We start from the raw sequence: 21,015 nt of genomic DNA, 5'->3' as shown, positions 1-21,015 counted from the left end.
AATATACGTTTATTCCAAATCAAACACATGGATTCAACATCAGTAAATTAGGACTGTAAAATACGTGCATCTATGACTTTGTATTCTGGTTATTTTACTTTCAATTTCTGTTTATTTATGTTGAGTATTAATAATTAAATTAAAGAGTTGAAAAACGATCACAAAGGAACATGCGTGGTGTGGTTGGGACTTGACGCTAGAACCTTTGGAGCTGGGATAGTTAATTAATTACCAATATAACACATTAGCCGTTAAATAAGCCGCACTTTTTATCCAAATTTCTAATTTGAAAAGTTAAGGTGCGGCTCATATTCAAGACCTTGGCTTTAGGACATTTCATCATACCGTATGCTGTTTAAAAATGATGCTTTGTCCTCATTTTTAAATGATGCAACAATACACCTATCGTCTGGAATCGACAGTGTGATGGTAGACTCTATGTTATAAAAAATGTTACTACTCAAGATAGTAATGATTGATACCGTGCCTGACAAGAAAATGAAAACATTTGCTTCCAAATACTACATATACGTAGAATAAAATTGCTATCTCCCTTCAATCTGTCTGATTAAATAATAATTTTATTCTTTCCCTTTCCCTCTCGAACTTGAAAGGTGTGACTTACATCTGGGTATTGTCTTATTTATTATATTTCCTTCCCGAATGTTTAGGGTGCGGCTTAATTTACGCAAATGCGGTATTCGGTCATCAATGCCAGCGCTAGATTTTACGTGAAAAGATTTGCTACTTAATTACACGAGTTAATTGAAATAATACTGATCATAGTCGAAGAGAACTATTTAAAATTCGAATAGAACAATATCGGTCAGAATCTTGGCTAACTTTGTACAGTATAACTGCAGACCGTCTGGTTTCCAACACCTGTCTTCTAAAGTGCAGTAACATTTTGTTCTGAAAACAAAAACCCTTGCGTGAATAGGAATCTTACCTCCAGTAGCCTCCATTGAAAGAATATACTTCTTAGCTTTGTCTACGTTCTTTCTATTGACTGGATGTACCCCGTAGTTCTTTTCCTTATTTTGCGGAGACCATTCCTAGAACACAAATAGATATGAACGGGAAAGTAACACCCAATGTAGACTCAATTATATCCTACCACCAGTTTTTAATTCAATAATATTTTACCATTGTTTAGATACTGCAATGTTGTTTGATCTACCTATGTTTTATCTATTTTCTTATTACTAAAAGCCTTCAACAGATGCTACATAATAAAGTGTTTTTCTTTTGCTAAAATTAAGAACTATTGTATGCAATGATTTCAATTAAATCCACATTTTTGTTTTGGAAAAGGTAAACACGTCTTTAATACAAATGCTTTGTGTGTAGTGTGACAACCAAAACCAGTTTGATATACTCCTACACTGTTAATAACTTTAATAATTCTGGTAATAACACTGAATGAAAAACATGGGAAAAATACTTTATAGACAGCACTACTTATATTGCACAATTACGTTTTATTTTAGAGCTATTTATTTCTATGTGTTTTCTCGAAAACACTCCAAGTGCCTCTTTTGATTCGTCCCCACAGTTACACAAACTCTTTAATTAGTGTCATTTACAACATGGTGGTTTTGCAGCCATAATGGAAAAATAGAATATTTACACACCTTACTTGTTTTAAAAGATAATCAAAATTCGGCTGAGTTCCGTAAAACTGTTTCTACTTTGCAAATGAAAATGTATTTCAGGTAACCCTTCAGAAAACAGATGTTTGGGGGTGGGGGGAAACAATTTTCCATTAAATGAAATGATGTGATAACAAAATTACAGAACAATTATACAATGAATAACATTTGAATCGCCTGTAACATATCCATGAAATTTGCTTCTACAAAACCCTCTTGTACTTACGTACTCTCATGCCAGAAATCATTGTATACTTGGAGAATACGAAGCACAGAACCCACTCACCGTAACGGTGGTGCTGAACTTAACCAAACTGAAGTAATCCCCTCTCTTCATATTGTCCAGTATGGTCACCATAGCCTCCTGTAGCTGCTGTATCTTGCGTCCCCACATGGATCCACTGGTGTCCAAAACGAAAATCACGTGCTTCCGAAGGGACTTCAAGTTGGTTGGGGCAAAGAAATGCACGAAGTATCCATCGATAACCTTGAACAGACGATATAATGTAACATTAGGTATTTATGGGTTAAACAAAAAAGATTTTTGAGAAAAAATATTTAGAATTTCTAACAGAAGAAGCATTACATAGAAATTTCGGAGAAAATGCAGGCTCGACCTGGATAGAACCCAGGTCTGATAGTACTCGTCGAGCATATGCATTTTCGCTTAAATGTCTATGTAAAGCTTCTGTGCGTGCCAATAATTAGACGCAGCATTGTGTTTAAGAACGCAAGAAGTTAGTGTAATAATTTTAGGTTTACGATCTGAATCAGTTATGCACTCTTGGACAATAAATGAAAAATTTTCTGTTCATGATAAATGTCATTGTAATTATTATGAAACATGCATAGTAGAAGAAATAAACTACACAAATTTCGATTGTTGTGTATTACTTATTAGAAGCTACTTTTCTTTTCAATCAGTAATTGTACCTTGAAATATGACGTATATTTTCTGCAATGCACATGTTTACTTTTAACGAGGGTGAGTGAAGCCAATTGTTCTCTATTGAAAACACAGTATGCGCCATTAGGATAGCCACATATGGTGCTGGTAAATGACCTTCAGTAATATTAAAAATTTGCTTCAAGTGTTGAGTGAATATAGAAATTTTCCTTCACTTCGTACTGTTGTATTTAGCATCATGTTCTAGAATAAAATTGAGCACAGAAGATATTACAATAGAAACTGAAACTGCAAGGAGCGAAAGTGACGATTACAGAAAATAATATGAGGGAAAATGCTTGAGAAGAAGTAAATGAAAAAATTAAATCAGATTTCCAGTTTGTTCCCTTCTTAATCATTAGGTAAGAAAACGTATCTTCATCTGAATGCATATTTGCATCCAAAGTATCTATTGACACGGTCACATACTGCTTGAACGTAAGCGGAGCCGGCGAAAGGGTGAGGCGTGGTGTACGCTCATCTCTTGGTTTCAGGGTATGACTCATCGCACCAAACTCAAACGCCTTCTCGGTCTAGCGCCTTATTTCATGTCCTGGAGTAAGTGCAAAATGCTTCTGTGGTTAGGTTACGCTTGTTAGGTGTAAATTTCTTTGTTAGCATAAATACATTACATTCAGCCTAACAACGAAAGTATTTAGTCGGAACACGAAATACATGCTTGACTGAGAAGGTATTTTAGTTTGTTGCGATATGTGAGACCCTTGGTTTCAGGTAAGCACCCTTTTACATCTACAGTATTTTTTTTTAAAAAAATAACTGAATATATATGAAAGTAAGTTTATGATAGTAGGCATATTGCAATAGTGCTACATGTTCCTCCATTTCTAAGTGGAGTTGTAAAATAAATATGATTTCTTATTACACAATTACAAAATAATTTTAAAGCAGTAACGAACAGTCTTTCTGTTCTGGGTGGTTGCTTTGTTGATGTAGTTTATTTATGTTTATTTATTTTTGCTTTTCTGTCAGTTTTGTTTCGTATATTTATTTATATTGTCTCTCTTTTCTGATTATGTTACTGAAAAACACCCTATATATTTTGCTTACATGGTAATGGTGTTTTGTTGCTCGAGGATATAAGTTTGGCACCCCTCATAGTAAGCTCAGCAATCCATAGGTACCGTGTATTGCAGATTTTAGCGCTGTCCATGGGCGTGTTTGTGGAGAGGATGTCCACCGTCACGCAGTCTAGCGTGTGACCATGAAACCCGCTACCGATGGTCCATTGACTCCAATCAACGATGCATTTACAAAGTGTGAGAGATTGTCGATTTCAGTTGTCTGCTCTGTAATTTAGTTGCCTGTCCAGAAATTCCGTAAACTAATAAGACCATAAGTACTTCAGATTCTTAATAGCTAGGGTTATATTTTACCTTATTTTCATTTATCTGACGCTCTTTTTTTCCTTTCCCTTATAAAATTTGGGTCAAATGGGAGGTCCGATAACACCCCTCTTTCCCCTAGGCATGGATATAAACACAGTCAAAAACGTTTTGCATCAGGACGGAAAATGACAAAAGATATATGAAGCACAAGGTTAATTGACAATGACAGTGAGAATACTAATAAAAAGATGAACAAGACATGTTGAATGAAAAGGGAACAAAAAACGTACTTTTTTCTTAGAAATGTGTTTAAAACGAAAATGGCACAATTCATGGTGGAGGCGAAAAAACAGAGAACTGCCACAAGAAGACTGATCGTCATAGCAGATCCACCAGAAACATTGTCTACCACCTGATGTGTCCTTCCCTGGCTGCAAGAAGGTCTTGAACATGCTGTGGCATACTGAGGATGAGACGATCAAGGTGATCTTGCGGTAAGCGACCCCATTCATCCTGTGCCGCACGAAGAACTTCATGAAGATTGGTGGGAGCCAAAGGACGGTTTGCAATGACATTTTTTAGTATTGCACATGCATGTTCGATGCAATTCATGTCGGCACTTTGCACTGGCCAGACCATGCGACGGATATTCGCCGACTGCAGATAATCGTGCACCATCTGTGCGCGTTGTGGACGGACATTATCATCCACCAAGACAAATTCGTCACCAATTTCCTGATGAAATGGTTCCACAGTCGTCCGGAGAATGTCCCTGACATAACGAACAGCTGTTTGTGTCTCTCTAATTGGAATTAGGGGCGTTCGACGTCCGAGCATGATCCCTGCCCATAGCATGATTCCTCCTCCTTGGTATGGATGGATAACCTGGACACCACGAAGCCGCTCCTGCAGTCCAGGGCCTCGCCATACCTGTCCTCTTCGTGAATCTGGCCTTAGACAGAGCCTATATTCATCAGTGAAGAGCACATGAGCCCAATGATCGGGTCCCCAATTTCGATGTGCACGGGCCCAATGCACACGGTCGAGTCGATGTCATGGCAATAGGTACTGGCGCCTTAGAGGTCTTCTGGAACTTAAACCACTTTCTCGGAGTCTGTTACGGACAGTTTGGTTTGGCACACGCACACCAGAGGCTGCCTTGCCGTCATTGTATTATTTCGCCGAACTTAGAGTCGTACATAGCGGTCTTATGCTGGTGTTGTGACCCGTGGACGACCTGTCCGTTGACGATCTGCTACTGTTCCTGTGTCTGTATACCGCCTCCAGGTCCTACAGACATCGCTTTGCGCCACTCCAACAGCCCGTTGTGACATGCCAGTCTGCAGTAGCGTGATGATCCTGGCCCGATCAAACTGCACTATCGTACGCCTAGGCATGCCTTGCAAACAGCTGCACTCGCTCGCTTTCGCTAACTGGACACAAGGAACACCTACGTAACCTTCGCCGACTACCGTGGTGCTACGCTCGAACACACGCATGCGCTTACCGACTCTCGTAGTCGTCTGTGGTGATCGGTATTGCACGTCGACCGCGTTACGTCGCACAATGAACTCTGCTTCATCGTTTCCTGTCCGCTTCGGCATGTTGCGGACACTATTTTCATCACTTCTCGGGTGATGCAAAACTTTTTTGACTGTGTTTATTAACATTGATTCAGCATTCAAAGGAGTTCAGTAAAATATAAACTCGGCAAATTATCTCAGTAAACAACTTACAAGAATTTCTCCTGCTTGCTGCGATCTGTCCACGTCGTACTGCACCACCAGTTGACCTCCAAGTCCCTCGTCTCCCGATTGGTCCCTGCTCAGTTCCTTCTGCTGCTCTGGCGTTGGCGAGAATCTAATACGTACCTTCCTGTCAGAATAACGAGAAATCTTTGCGAGGCTGTTCTCTGCAGGATAGGGAGATGAGAATAGTAATTATTTATGCCATACAGTTTGAAATATATCACTACATAATTATTCTTCGACTTTGTTTAATATGCAGGAATTGCGAATTTCAATTTGTAATGTGACGATCTGCATTATGTGTTGAACCACCAAACGAAGGTACACATTTTCGAGTATAAACCAACATTTCTAGATAAATTAACTTTGCCATAGTAATCCATTGTGTTAGGGCGCTGCATTCAAATATGAAAACGAAAATGTTCCTGCACGCACCCATTCCTAGTTTCGTATGATCTCACTGGAGCGGCAGTACTCCGTGAGAAATCTTCGTTACTTTAGCAACGCTGGAAAAATGTTCCCGAGCAATACACTGTGATTCAGAAAACCAAACAGTTCGGCAAAAATAGAAATTTTTACTGATCGATAAGAAGTTAAAACATGAACAGCTTTCAATAAACAACTAAATGGGGCAGGAAACTGGTACAGACAATTCTCTGTAAATCAATAATTTGTTCTTGTTTTCGGACCACAAAACGGTCGTGCTTGAAAATTAATTTTCATACCACGAGGGTGAATCAAATATAAACGGGAATTTCTTTCGCACGGCAGGGAAAGTGTGGTACACCCAGCCCTGTGGCCTTGAGGTGTAATGGCGGGCGAGGACAAGCGACACTCATGAAAACATTCAGCTGTTCAAGACCTTATTGAAGTTGACAGTCGCTTAACAGTGAGTGAAATTTCTTCTGCAGTGGACATAAGCTATGGTATAACCTGCCGCAAAATTAGTTTGGTATTGACGCTGGTGAAGCACGTGGGGAAATCGGGTCCACGTCACTGCGGGAGGGTGGGTTGCTGGCATGCGAGCCAATCAAAATCTTTCCAGTGCTTCACCCAAGCCCTGGTTACCTAGCAACAGAAAACGTTTATCTCGGTGTTGCCGCTTCTCGGGCGATTCTTCCTGCGATCAGATTTAATGTTGTTGGGAGAGGACGTGTTTGTTGCGTTGCGTAGCTGTAATATTTTAACAGGTCCGTTTGTTTAGTGTTTATTGTATTTAGAGTATTCTTTGTTGTATATAGCGTGCTGTTTTAGTGTGTTATTTTTTGTACATAATTTTCTGTGTTCTGCTTGAGTGTGTCGTGAGCTTGTGTGAAGAACGTCAAGCACAGGAGGCAATACTCTATATGACAATGTACCAAAGAGGCCATGCACTAAACGAAAAAGGAATTCTTCTCAAAGGCCAAACGCGGGAGATGGTTTGTTCTGAGTGCAAATAATTTGAGCAAGAGAAAAACAATGGGGCTCCAATAATTTCTGTAAATAAAGTTCTGGACAGGACTGCTGCTGCTTTCGGCGTGTCTAAGAACAATAATGTTACCATAGGGAAAGAAAAATATAATGTGGTAAAAATAAATAAATAAATAAATGCGAGGCTTCAAAACTGGAAACCCCAGAAAAGAAGAGGAATATCAGTAAACGCGTGACAAATTTAAATACCTTTCAGCAAGATGCTATTCGTCGCCATATTTACTCTTATTATAGGAGGAAAGATCATCCCACTGTTGGGAAACTGCGCGTTTCGTTGAAAGATTCGGGACTTTTTCAAGGTGGGGAAACATCTTTAAGGAGTCATAAAATATCTGGGATTCTCATACAAAAAAAATAATGGACGTAAAATAAAGTAAAGTATGGAGGCATATGGGGATGTGGAGGTAGGGCTCCACACATTCTAGAGCTCGACCATATTATGGAGGTGATGCGGTGATGTGGTTCACCAACCGCCTTTACCGGAGGTTTGCCCCAGGTACTCACTCACTTGGGCTGAGTCGTCCCCGGAGCCGCTCGGGATATTTGAAAAAGTTCCACAAACCACCGCGGGTCTCACGCGTGAAAGTCAGACGCCCCATTCCCTTAACAGGAAGTATGATTCTTTATTACATAATTGGAAGTATGTGTCTGACAGACACGGAACGCCGAAACTTTTGTTTCCTTGCAAAGTATTACATAGATTTATTCTTATAATCTAATATTATAAAATTTATTTCAAAATACATACACAACGCAAGTGCTACGTAAGAAAAAATAACTATTGTTGAGAAAAACTTTTATTTTTTTATGAAAATGCAACTTTGTTTGTCTCCTTCCGTGTTTCTCTTGTTTCAGAGTCGTCAAATCAGAGGCAGAGTAACAAAATTTAGAAACGCTTCACTGACATAGCTGATCTAAATATGGGTCTACCCATAGAATCAGTAGAAAATAGGAAAACCATATCCTCATGTCCAGACTTACAAATTGATGTAAGCATAAAAAGAGCTAAAAGTGCCTTTATTTCACACTTACACTGTAAAAAAAATACACTTTATGCACACTTTTGGAACACTTCCTAGAAACTCCTTTTGATCACTTCTTGTACACATTAAATGTGCACAAGAAGTGTACAGGAAGTGCTTCAATAGTGTACACGAAGTGCTAAAAAGTGTACAGGAAGTGTACAAAAAGTGCAGCAAAAGAAGTGTACAGGAAGTGTGCAAGAAGTACTTCCAATATAAAGGTATCCCAAAAGTGTGTAAGAAGTGTGCTGCAGAAACTACTTTTGATCACTTCTGGTACACTTTACACATTTGGAACACTTGTGAAAATACTTGAGCGTAGTGATGGGTCGTTCGTGAACGAGTCGTTCAAAAGTAACGACTCTCTCTTGTGAGTGGTGAACGACTCGTTCACCAGAATTGAACGACACGTTCAAAGAGTCGTATGTGTGCCACGACTCCTCCGCCCGCCAAGCAACTATTTTTCCATTATTCCCTCTCCTTTCCACGAATTTTGCGAGGAAGGCGCATGCGCAAGTGTATACTCGCCTGGCGGCCGGAATTTTTGAAAGAAAGCAAGTCGATTCTGCGGGCAGCAAATGGGGACTGGAGAGGAGAGGGAGGGGGGGTCCTCTCTGTTCCTTTTCCCTACCCCTAGTTGAGTTAAGCGGGCTGAAACGTGCCGTGTACGATGAGAGGGGAAGGAGCATGCTCGCGAGTCGACTCTTTCCTTCGTTCAAAGAGTCGCTAAAGTGTGCCACGACTCTTTGAACGAAGGAAAGAGTCGACTCGCGAGCTCGCGACTGTTGTTTGCAGAGAGAGAGCGCGCAACCCCAGCCCATGACGGGCAGCGAAGAACAGCCAACAAATTTGTCCTGTAATTTCAAGTTCGGCCAAACCATTAGCGCTAAAATTACAAGAAATTAAATGTTAGTAAAAAATATTAGGGGAGTCTTGTAAAAATTTTGGGAAGGTGTTAGGCACAGACCTCTTGATTACAATATTCCGATTAGCCTATTTTGAGTTGTTATTGTTCAAGTCCACTTTATGTGCAGATAGGATAGTCGGGACTGGACCTACAGTTTAAAGTGGGATCCACCAGGTATCGTTACAAGGCAACGACGGAGGATGGATGGTGATTAGAGTAATTGACAAGAGGTTAAATACAGATTACCACTCATCTCTGGGCTGGGGTTCGAACCCGGAACTTTCGGTGTCAATAGGCTTACTTTGAGGAGGGCGACACCACTTATCTGTCACTCCAAGATTATTTCAAGCTGGCCAACATAGAAACCAAGAAACAAAGAACATGCACCATGGAGTATGTTTTATTTATGTTATTCAGCCATCCTTTCATTCCTTGTTAAATCCTGGTAAGGAAATCGCTTCCTGTCTCGGATTCGATCCTCAGTGGAGGCACCTTGCCCAGTGATTTAGACCCCATTTTAAAATGTAGCTTCAATCCCGATTAGACTATCTGAGCATAAAGTGAACTTTAAACATTGTCTGACAAAGTCGTTTTCATATGACGTGAAATATTTCATTAACATTAACGTGGAAATATTTTACTAATGAAAACAGCATTAAATAATAAATATAGAAGTTTAATCATAAATCTCATCGTACATGATACTGCAAAAAAGCTTTTATTGAATGACTGCAGAATTAGGAACAACTACGTAAGATGGACATGGGTCATGTTCACGAGTGATATAAACAGCTGTTGGCCATCTGCGGTGAGCCTACGTGTTAAGGTGTTTTACTAGTAGAAAGCAACATTAAAAAAAAATACATACGTATAATTTGACCCGCTTTATAGAAATTCGATCATACATTATGATATTGGCAGAAACTTATATTGAATGACTGTAGAACAACAAAAAGCTATGGACATGGATATGGGATGGACATGGATAATGTTCAAGAGCGATATATATTTCTTAAACACAGCTGTTAGCCATCCGCGGAGAGCGAGCGAGTGGATCCTACTCTAAACTGTAGATCCAGTCTGCTGGCGAGACTGCCGCCGCCGCGCCTTGTGTAAGAGAGCTCGCGACTCGCGAGCGAACGACGAGTGAGCAGAAGAGTCGCTAAGGCGAGCGAGTCGTTAAGGTGCTTAATGACTCTTCGTGCCGTCTCGAGAGTCGTGAACGAATGATGGGGAAAGAGTCGTGGGACTGTGCTGTGACTCTTCGTGCTGTTTCAAGAGTCGTGAACGAGCGATGCTCGTGGAAATGCAAGCATGTGTCGCAGCGCAGATCTGGAGTGCATTTTGTTGACTCGCTTTCTCACATTTGTTGCGATATTAAAACCAGTGATCGAATGCAAAAAAGGAAGAATATGTAAATGCACGTTATTACTAATAAAAGGTTGATATAATTATATAGCATTTCTGTGTATGCTATCGTACTGCATAATTTGCATTATCCGCAGCATGAAATGTAAACTGAAACAAGATACAAATATAGAAAATCTCACTCATGAGGCAGAGTAATGAAAACAAGTATGTGCAATAAATTTTGTTTGTGCGTGTGTGTTTACTGTTTACACATATGTATATCCACACACACAGACTCGTATTTGTATTTTTCTTATTTTATGCCGCTTTTCTTCAAATTTTAAGTAATCGCGACGATGAGGATGATGCGTGATGATATAGATGAAGGGACACTCATAAAGAATATCCTTGCCCAGACCGGGACTAGAACCCAGGAACTTCTGTGACAAGATCAAATGTCGATTACTTCAGAATCTTGGCCATCTAGTCGGCTACACGCACACACACATACACAAAAATGCAATACAATTTATTAATCTTGAAGGACAAAGGCTGATATATTCCGTTGTGTTCGTTTATTTAAATACAATCATGTGCTTCAACACCTCCTACCCCCCTTCCTCCTCTTCAGGCATGTGTTTCGAGAAAAAGAAGCTTGACGACTCATTTGAACGACTCTTCTCAGTGAGCGAGCGCTCATGAGTCGACTCGCACAAATGAACGGCTTGAACCCATCACTATTGGCGACTCTTCTCAGTGAGCGAGCGCTCATGAGTCGACTCGCACAAATGAACGGCTTGAACCCATCACTACAACTGTGAACCTTAAATTTTATAAAATGCGTGTTTGTTTTTCTGCGACAGACGTACCTTCTACTTATATAGTCCAGAATCAAAAAGGTTGCTCATGGGAGATTCAATTTATTCACTGCAGTACATTTTCTTCTTTAATTTGTATCTTAGATGTTCACATATTTTTCGAAGAGTGTTAAAGCACAATTTTTCACTATGATTACAATCGAATGTATCATTATTTGTTGTACAAAAACTTATGTTTCTTGTAAACATTTTGACAGAACCATCTAGCGGCCGGTGAAGGAACAACCAGCCCGCCGAAGTTAACGATCTGTTTTGGTGTGCTTTAAAGATGAATAGTTCGATTTAAGAAAATCTATTAATTTCCTCGGAACATTCAACTTTATCCTTCTTCAATTTTAATGAGATTTATCCAATTATCAAATTGGTACATTAAACAAAAAAGTATTGATAGTTTCATGATGCAATGCGATTTCCATGTGTTCCAGGAAAAAAATAGTTATATTTTGTTATTGTTTAATGTTGCTTGCTTTCAAGTGTGTTACTGCTTTATATAATGAAATTGATTTATGTTCATAAGATATTCATTTGTCAAAAAAGTATAAAATAACAATCGATATGACCAACAACACAAAATGAAATCATGTGCTACAAAAGTGTACAAGAAGTGTACACTTACTTTAAACAAAAGTGTACAGAAAGCGTTGAAGAAGTGCACACAACTTTGAATGTGTCCCCAAAGTGTGCAACAAGTGTAAAAAATTTCGTCATTTCGGGTCGCACACATCTAGAACACTTTAAGTACACTTTTGCAACACCTTCAGTACACATCTTGTGCATATTATATGCAAGAAAGTGTACCAAAAGTGTACAAGAAGTGTATTTTTTTTTACAGTGTATGAGTTGGTCTGTAATTGCTCTTTTTATGCTCTTTGACTTTAATTCTTGTTTTCTCTAATTTTACATTTGTCCACAACAGAATATGATCAATAATGTCGTCATCAAAAATTAGAGACCAAATATCTTCCATTTGAGGATTTTCACCTAAATTTCTAACAATCTTTGTCAAGCCTGGAATTCCTCGTATTATATTTTGACGAGGAACACGTCTAGTCTTTGTTGGTTCTTTAGATTCCCAAGAATATCCTTTCTTCCCTTGAAAAAAAGCCGGAACGTCTTTCTCTTTATTTGTTCTGCAACTTACAGACGAAATACTAGCTTCGAAATTACGACAATCTTCATCATCAGTGGAAGAACCATATGTATCAGGAATGAACGTGGGGTCCACATCGGAATCATCATCAGAAAATAGATCTTCCATCTCCTCTTCTAACCCATCTTCTTCTTCCACTTCTTCCCACATTTTTAAAACCTTGGCGCAAAAATTGGGTTCACCCAGTTTAGCTACATCGCTTAGTTTCCTTTTCCTAGATGTAGAAGGTCCTTCCTCCATTATAACTAAGTTCTAATCATCAACATCAATAATACTTGTGTGTAAGAAAACTACACTACTGGAAGTATGTCTCCACGGGACACGCAAAAAAACTTACGTTATTGGAAGTATGTGCCTCTCAGACACGGTAGGTTACAAAAAAGGTCTTATCAGCTAACACACAAGCGCGACCGACAACAATGAATCACACCACCAAACTAAGAAAAAAAAATTATGAAGGTATTGAGGAGCTCGCTTCACAGAAACATACAGGGTTGCCAGCACAACGAAAAGAAAAACCATGCGTGTCTGTCAGACACATACTTCCTGTTAAGGGTTAACTGGACTTTGTGCAATTCAGTTGCGGTATAATTGAAAGATGGGCAGACTTTAACGGCGACTTCGGAAAGAAATGATTATTGAAAGTGTATATATTCAATATTTTCAGAATGGATTGAAAAGGTAACCTGTAAACAATGTTCGTTTCATTAATTCGTTCATGTTGTAAGGGACATGGAAATGAAGAGAGAAAACAATAACACATTCATTATTGTTGTTATCATTGTTATTCCGTTATCCTCGAAAAACAATAACACATTTCATCATTGTTGTTCCTTTTCATAACACGTTTTCCTCGACACAGCGTCAGACGGCTGCACTGCGTATCGTACCGTACCGCATGATATGGCAACACCGTGACGCGTGTTCCTTCAGCTCTCAATACCAAACTAATTTTGCGGCAGGTATAGTGATCATGCGATCATTCATGACCACTTGGACTACCGAAAAATCTCTCCGAGATGGGTTCCACTGCTCACTGAGGAGCAGAAAAATGTGCGACTGGAAATCTCCCAATGGCTCCTGGCTCGTTATGAGAGGAAGGAGATGAGTCGAGACTTACCCCCCTGTTAATACCATTTGTTTGGGCCACTGATAGAAGCGTTTTGAGGATGATGCAGGAGTGGAGTAGTTCTGTGTACACTGCGCACACGTCCATCGACTTTCTGGGAAAATGGGATTGCCAAACTCCCTATCCGCTGGGAAAATTGCATTTCAGGAACTATGTAGAAAAGTTTGTTTTGTATTTGTATTCTGTTTCAATAAATTATGAAAAATAAATTCCCGTTTATATTTGATTCACCCTCGTATATTTAGTACTTTTTTTCAATATTAGTTACATAATTTTTTCACCGGATGCTAATAATCTGCTAGGTAGACTCACAACATCTTACTAATACACAAAACAAGGAATTAAAATATTTTTTTTATTATTACTTATATTTACTTGAATATACAAAAGTTATTTTTAGTTAACAAAGCTTCCGCCGTTATTTCCCGTGACGAATTCTAAAGCAAAGGATACTATTTAAAGTATTGTTAAACCGGCAATATTTTGCTACAATTAGCCACTTTTGACAAATTTACCTTATTTATTAACGCGTAATCCTATGGGTCATCTGGCAGCACTGCATGAAATGTCAACAGTGTCTGAATTTTCAGATTTTGCTATCAGCTACTGTTCGATATGCATAGCATCATTGTAGTGTAACAGTGATATATTCACACAACCCCAACAATCGACTAACAGCCCCCTCCAAAAATTTCCTCAACACCTCCCTAAAATTGTTCACACGATCTACTCAATTCCTATGACGAACAGATTTCTGTGTTTTCTGCCAAAGCTCGTGATTAATATGCCTGGAGGAGCATTGTCATGGCAGAAAATAAGCCAAACTGCTAATAAATGGAGACAGACAAAAGAAAAGTAAAAGAAATATACGGAGCATTTATAATCATCGAATCCTTCGAAAAATTAAATAATTTGGATGTTATCTACACCTTTGCATAAAAATGAAAGAAACAATAAAATTCAAAAATAAGAGGAAAACAAAATGAATAAATGGAAATCCACCAATTGACTGTCATGTTTCGTCTATGCACCATTACCGTCAGATTTTTTCCCACAATTAGAGAGAGGTGTTCAGAGCATACTACTTATCAGATGTGGAAAAGGAGGGAAATTATACTCTCAAAGTTAGGGAGAATATTGATTGATTTGCTTTATTTTACTTCGTTTTTGTGCCACTTTTGGTTAATTTGCGAAGATGAGGATGAGTGATAATATGAGAAAATTGAAGAGTGGACACTCAGAAACATCCATGCCCAGGCCGGGAGTCGAACCTGGGACCTCTGGCGTCGTAGCTCGATTTGCTAACCACTCCTCCACGGGGCCCGGCACTAGGGAGAAGAAATTCTCATTCTTTAGAGAGATATGGCGTGGTTGTGCAAAGAAACGTCAGAAGAACATATATTTGATTTTTTTAAATTTCATTTTAAAATTTTGGGTGCGTCAGCACTTAGGCAATTTTGCACCCGTCACATTATACAGGTTAAGCCCCTTATCGTTACAAATAACAACTCTAACGTTGCATAACTAAAATCTTAAAATATTCTGACTTCCGTAAAAAGCTGAGGCTGTGAACGAACACTCAGCACAGATAAGGACAAAAAACACGACAACACACAGAATTATACTGGCCATAGGGCCAGTCGCCAGAGCCTCGTTTGTCTGCAAAATGCAGTCCAGGGTGTACTACGTGGAAGGGAGGTTGACAATTGGGTTGGTCACCCCTTACACCCCGATAGAACATATAGGTGGACTTTGAATGTATACTTGAGAAGGTGGAGGGGGATAATGCAAAATTGACTGCCGGAAGGAAAGGAAGATAGTTAATGTTCAGAACAAAAAAAAACTCATAGATACAAGAGGACATACTAGAAGTTAGTTAAAATACAAACTATTCTACGAATTCAGTAAGGGGATAGTCATTGACTGATATTTACTTCATTTTTATTGTTGTTACTAAGAGTAAGGGAAGGTAACAGCTTTTCTCCAGAGATTTCGGTCTGTGTTTTGGACCGGTGGCCACCCAGCATCGTAAGGAAATTGGGGAGCTACGAATGAGTAGCGTAATCCGATCATGGAAACCTACAACAACGACAGGAGGTTGATCGCGCTGACCACACGTCACCCCATAACTGGTTGAATGATTCCCTCCTTGGGAGTGAGGCCGGCAGCCAGAAGATAGACCCTCGCACTCATGGGCTCTCGCGCCACGAGTTATTGTTGTTTTTTCATAATTGTAATCACTGGCGTACGCAGAGTGGGGCCGAAGGAGCTACACCCCGAATTTTTTAGAAAATAAAAAATTCCAATTAAGGCAGTAATGAAGTCCGAAAAATAAACTTGTAATGGCTCACCACTTCTAACCACTTCTAAACTAAGATTTAAAATTGTAATTGAAGTTCATATCTCATGAAAAATAACCACTAATAACGGCGTATCACCGAAATTGATTTACGGCAATACATTCTATGATCCAAGCAAATTTTTAATCTCACTCTGTTCAGTAATTAGATTCGTGGCACTGAACTCACGTTCACATTCAGCTGTAGAAATTGGTACAATTTGAATTGAATTGACACAATCCTTGAGTGTGATGGGAATCTGTTTTTTAAATTTCTTTGTACATGAAAATCTTTAACTACACTCTGTCCCAGTAATCTCCAAATCAGCCGAACGAAAACAAGTCTCTGCGCAGGTAGTGACGCGTGACGGCTCCACCAATGAACACGTGAGAGGAACGGGATTGCGTGGAAGGGTGAAGCGACTGCAGTCACCAGCTTTCCCAGCAGCGTGTACTGCTTTGCTCTGCCTACTAGATTAACCCCACCTTTCTCTGCCGCTATGTGGGCCTTGCTCCAGGGTTAGCTGTGTACATATGCTTTCACGTACATTACATTTCACCTGATGTGTCACCATATAACACACGTTCTTAATAATCTAAATGCCATATGTGTGTGTATTTAATAGGACTGCATGCGAAAAGAAACATAAATCTTCAAACCGTCTATTCATATTGTCCACCAAAGATTGAAAAAAATGCTTTCGAACGTATGGTTTCCCTCTAACTCCTGAACTACCGTCTCCTACACGGTGAAACAACCGTTTTCAATGTTTCAAAAGTAGCCATGGCAATTTCTTACTTTGCTCGAAGAACTGAATTATTTCGGTTTTGCATATACAATGATAGTACATTCAGTACTTGCAGATTCTTAATATATCGCAATTCCATCACAAATAACTACTTTGTCAAATGTTTTATCAATCCTCCAAACCTGAACCTCACACTAGTCGATCGGGGGACTATTTCAACTTATTTTTTGTAAGGTACAATACAAGAAAACACTACATATCTCAACAAGCGCTCGAACAGGATTAAACGAATAAGCGACCCAACATACGTCAAAACAAGCCTACTTTTTTATTCGATACAAAAGTAGCTACTTGTGAAACACCAGAGGTCTGAAAATTTACCGAATACATGACATCTAAGAGAGAAACATGCATCTTTTCAAAAACCCACCTGATGGGCTTAAACTCTTGAATCGTAAGTTCACAAGAAATCACTAAATTATTGGGTGGGCTCTGGCCTCACGGCGGTCCATATAAATTGGAACCACTGTACACTGTCGCCATAAATTATGTAACGAAATTATTGTATATAGCTATGGTGTAGTACGTACACTTAATGTTAATTGAATTCAAATGGAATACCATAAGTACCATATAGTTCACAAGTGGGTTGGAATAATGATCCCTGATGAGATGTATCTCTCAGAGTCAGAGTTTTGATTGTTCAAAACATGGAGAGGGGGCCATCCTATTCCCCTTCAAATAGCACCCTGCTTTAAAATGAATAGATGCATGTTTGTTCGCTACTTTCAAATGAAAAACTTCTCGTTTTGAGTTTCATCATCATATTCAAAATGAGCCCAAAACGAGAATTTCGGAATTATCTGCTTTGAAAGTAACCATAAATTCAAAAAAATAAAGAAATAAAATATATTTATATAAACTTGCGATTACAAAATAGTAAATCCGTGTGTGCTCATCTAAGATGGAGTTTTTCATGCACCAATATTATACTTAGCTATATACCTTCATTTTATAAATATATATATATATATAATATATATATATATGTGTGTGTGTGTGTGTGTGTGGACGACGAACTTTGTATTCCTAGATGAAAAATATTCCTGCACCACTTGACACTATCCAAGTTCAAAAGCGCCTCCCCCCCCCCCCCTTTTGAAAAAAGAATCCTGCGTACGCCAGTGATTATAATAAAGAAACTTCAAAGATATATTTGATGCATTTAAGGAGTTCAAATATTGTGTTGAGCACTAGGGGCTACAACATCAAGGGACGTAGAAATTAATGGGAATGATCTTGTACAGTGGGAATATTAGTAAGGGATGGTGTGTATTTCTAGTTTCGCACATTTTACTTTGTTCCTTTGAATTAAATTTGAATTTACTGTTAGAATTAGTTTAGGGAAAAGCAAGTATTTCATATGGGACTTCTTTAAAACTAATCATTATTCTCACCTGTGTATTCCTTCTTTGCTTCGTTTCCTTCAGCAAAGCTCCTAAATTCTGGTATTCTGAGAACAGTTATGTGTCTCGTCTCTCGGATGTAAACGTCCACATCTAAATCTGGTACCACCTACAAGAAAATGTAAAATATAGGCCTGTATAAATTTAAGAATATTTTTTATGGCTATTGTCTGTCAGGTAGTTTGAATAATATGATAGCGGGTCAACTGTGCAGGTGGACATTTAGGGCCTCAAAGGGGGCGTCCGCCCCCTTTATCTACGGGCCTGAAATGAACACACAGTCAATGCCGTTTCAAGGTTTTCTGATGTCCAGTGTGTTGAGCATTTTGTTATGAAATGCTCTCAAATTTTCCTCAAGTGCAATTTCAGGCCAGTCGTTCGAGGTATATACGTATTTAGTTACTAGGATATTAACGGGTAGAAGCGTTCTTCCCCCTTTTGTCCCGCAATTGTATACATTAATTCTATACCAGTCCCGATTAGCCTTACTGTGCATAAAGTGGACTTAAAGCACTAAATCAACCAACCAACATTAATTCTATACATGTCAGTGTTTTTAATGGACTGAAAGATATTCTAATAATGAAATAAAACTTCTGTTGAGTTCTGCTTGTTTAGCTCTGAATGTGTAGTCTGCAGTCTGAAATTTGAAAATATCAGCACAATTTTGAAAATCTAAATTTAGGGAAATTATTTTTTTGTCCGCCATGTTGAAATGAGTTGATGTATTTTTATGAAATCCAGCACCAGACTGGATTATCCGAGATATCTAGATACTATAACCACGTCACAAAAACGTTTAATGTACAATTTGTATCGAGCTCATATGCTATATTGCCAAAAACACCGGGCATATTCGTAATTACAGTGATGACGTAGTGGTTAATTGGAAAAGTGAAGGTGTGATTAAACCACAACCGCGACCCGGGAAGCCAAAAAGAAGTGACCGATATGGATCGGCAACTCCTGCGACGTGTAGTGAAGTAAAACTGGTAAGCTTCGTTGCACACTGTGGCCACAGACTTCTGAATGGCATCGGGAAGTGACGCCAGGGAGAGAGCTGCATCACATAAAATGATGATTACATCCTGGAACTCGGCATGTCACTCCTCTGGAGTAACGTATAGCACTACATGTTGTGGTGATCTGATGAACGTGTGTGGATGTCGCTAATGCCCGCGGCCGGGGAGCTGTTCCTACCGGAGTGTAGTTTACCCACGACGGTGAAATTCGGTAGGAGTGGAACCATGGCATGGAGCTGTTTTTCGTGGTATGGAGTTGACCCCTGTTGTAAGTGCCTGGAAACCTGAATGCCGATGCATATCGCGTAGTATTAGACAAGTCCCCGTCTTGTGGCAACAGTTCGGAAGTGTCATAACCGAGTGGTTTGACGACACGGAAGTGAATGAACTCGACTGGCCATCTCAAAGCCTTGATCTCAACCCCACAAACCATCTGTATGATGAGCAGGCCCGTACCAAGATTATTTCATTTTTAGGGGGGCAGATCCGAAAATGTGTGTACACCCCCATCCCCCACCCCACCCACCTCCATATATATATATATATATATATATATATAATGATGAATAAGATGTTATGCTTATACCAGTCTTGCATTCGTGATTTATCTTTATTTTGTATATGTTGCTATAAGACCATTCCTATTTTTTTAAAAGGGGAACGGGGTAGATCCGAATATATGTAAGAAAGAGAAGATCGAAAATGCTGTCAAGTTGACTGAGTTAGGTTATTTTACGTTGCTTTTCTGCCAAGTTTGACTAACGGCAACGATGAGGATGAGTGACGATATGGTGCAATTGATGAAAAAACACATTCACAAAGAACACCTATTCCTAGACCGGGATTCCAACCCGAAACCTCTTACGTCGTAACGTCCTGTGCTAACCACTCCGCTACGATGGTCGTAGAAATGCTGTTGGGAGTGTGACCACCAACGCTATGGCAATATTACAGCTAGAGATATACGTATAATGGTAAAAATGCAACATTATGGTCCAAAGTAACAGAAAAAAATCTACGAATCGATACACCTCCCCCACCCTTCATCCCAGTAATCAGCTACACAGTCGCTTGCAGACAAATGTGTCACACGTGTACAGCTTAGTGCTTATAGTTTACATTCAGTGTGCGAACTAACTGGAGGGCCCTTACGGTAGCCTTGCATCAATGGTTATGAAACTAAAACTACCCAATATTGCAGACTGCAAACTTGTAAAGCCTGAACCTTTACACAACAAACACAATCATTTATGATAGGACGAAATTGAAATTTTTACAAACTTCAAAAATCGTTGATGTTATTTTCGTAGAATTTTATTGATTCACATTTAAAAATTTCGTAGTTCGAGGAGAGGAGGGCATGGCCCCCATGGCCCCTTCCCTGGGTACGGACCTGATGATGAGTTAGAGCGTCAGTTGCGCTCCATACCGAAATCGACCCATACCGAGCTGTTCGCCATTTTGCAGGAGGAATGGAAGCGACTGCCGGACGACATTTACCGCAACCTGGTGGATAGTCTTCCTCAAAGGGCAGAGGCTGTGGCAGCGGCGAATGGAGGACTTATGCTGTACATTCAGCAGACCAGTTCCAGTTTTGTGTGTTTGATTTGTTATTTAAGTCCACAGAAAGGCTAATCTGGACTGAATTTAAAGTGGGATCCGAACCACTTGTGCCTCCACCGGGTATTGAACCCGAGACCCTTTGTTTATAAGGCGACGACGTTACCACTACGCAATTGGAAACTCACCACCAGCTCCAGGTAAACACATTATTAAGGGTGTCCGATCATTATTGGCAGTATTATGTAGCTAGTAATATTGGTAAAACTTACAGTAAGTGTA

The 21,015-nt window shown here is 39.4% G+C and overlaps 1 protein-coding gene across 1 annotated transcript in view; it reads right to left on the bottom strand.

Moving 5' to 3' along the window:
- LOC145994357 (inter-alpha-trypsin inhibitor heavy chain H4-like) overlaps positions 1-21,015 on the bottom strand; it is a 99,860-nt gene that overhangs the window by 45,006 nt on the left and 33,839 nt on the right. The window contains exons 5-8 of the mRNA XM_083130473.1: positions 18,143-18,260; positions 5,681-5,856; positions 1,939-2,139; positions 950-1,055 (exon numbers count right to left, since the gene is read on the bottom strand). Coding sequence (XP_082986599.1) covers positions 950-1,055; positions 1,939-2,139; positions 5,681-5,856; positions 18,143-18,260 — 601 coding nt within the window. The remainder of the gene's footprint in view (positions 1-949; positions 1,056-1,938; positions 2,140-5,680; positions 5,857-18,142; positions 18,261-21,015) is intronic.

The sequence above is a fragment of the Lepisma saccharinum genome, chromosome 10, assembly GCF_977018435.1.
Source record: "Lepisma saccharinum chromosome 10, izLepSacc3.1, whole genome shotgun sequence".
Taxonomy (NCBI): domain Eukaryota; kingdom Metazoa; phylum Arthropoda; class Insecta; order Zygentoma; family Lepismatidae; genus Lepisma; species Lepisma saccharinum.
This window is presented reverse-complemented; position numbering and strand designations above follow the sequence as displayed.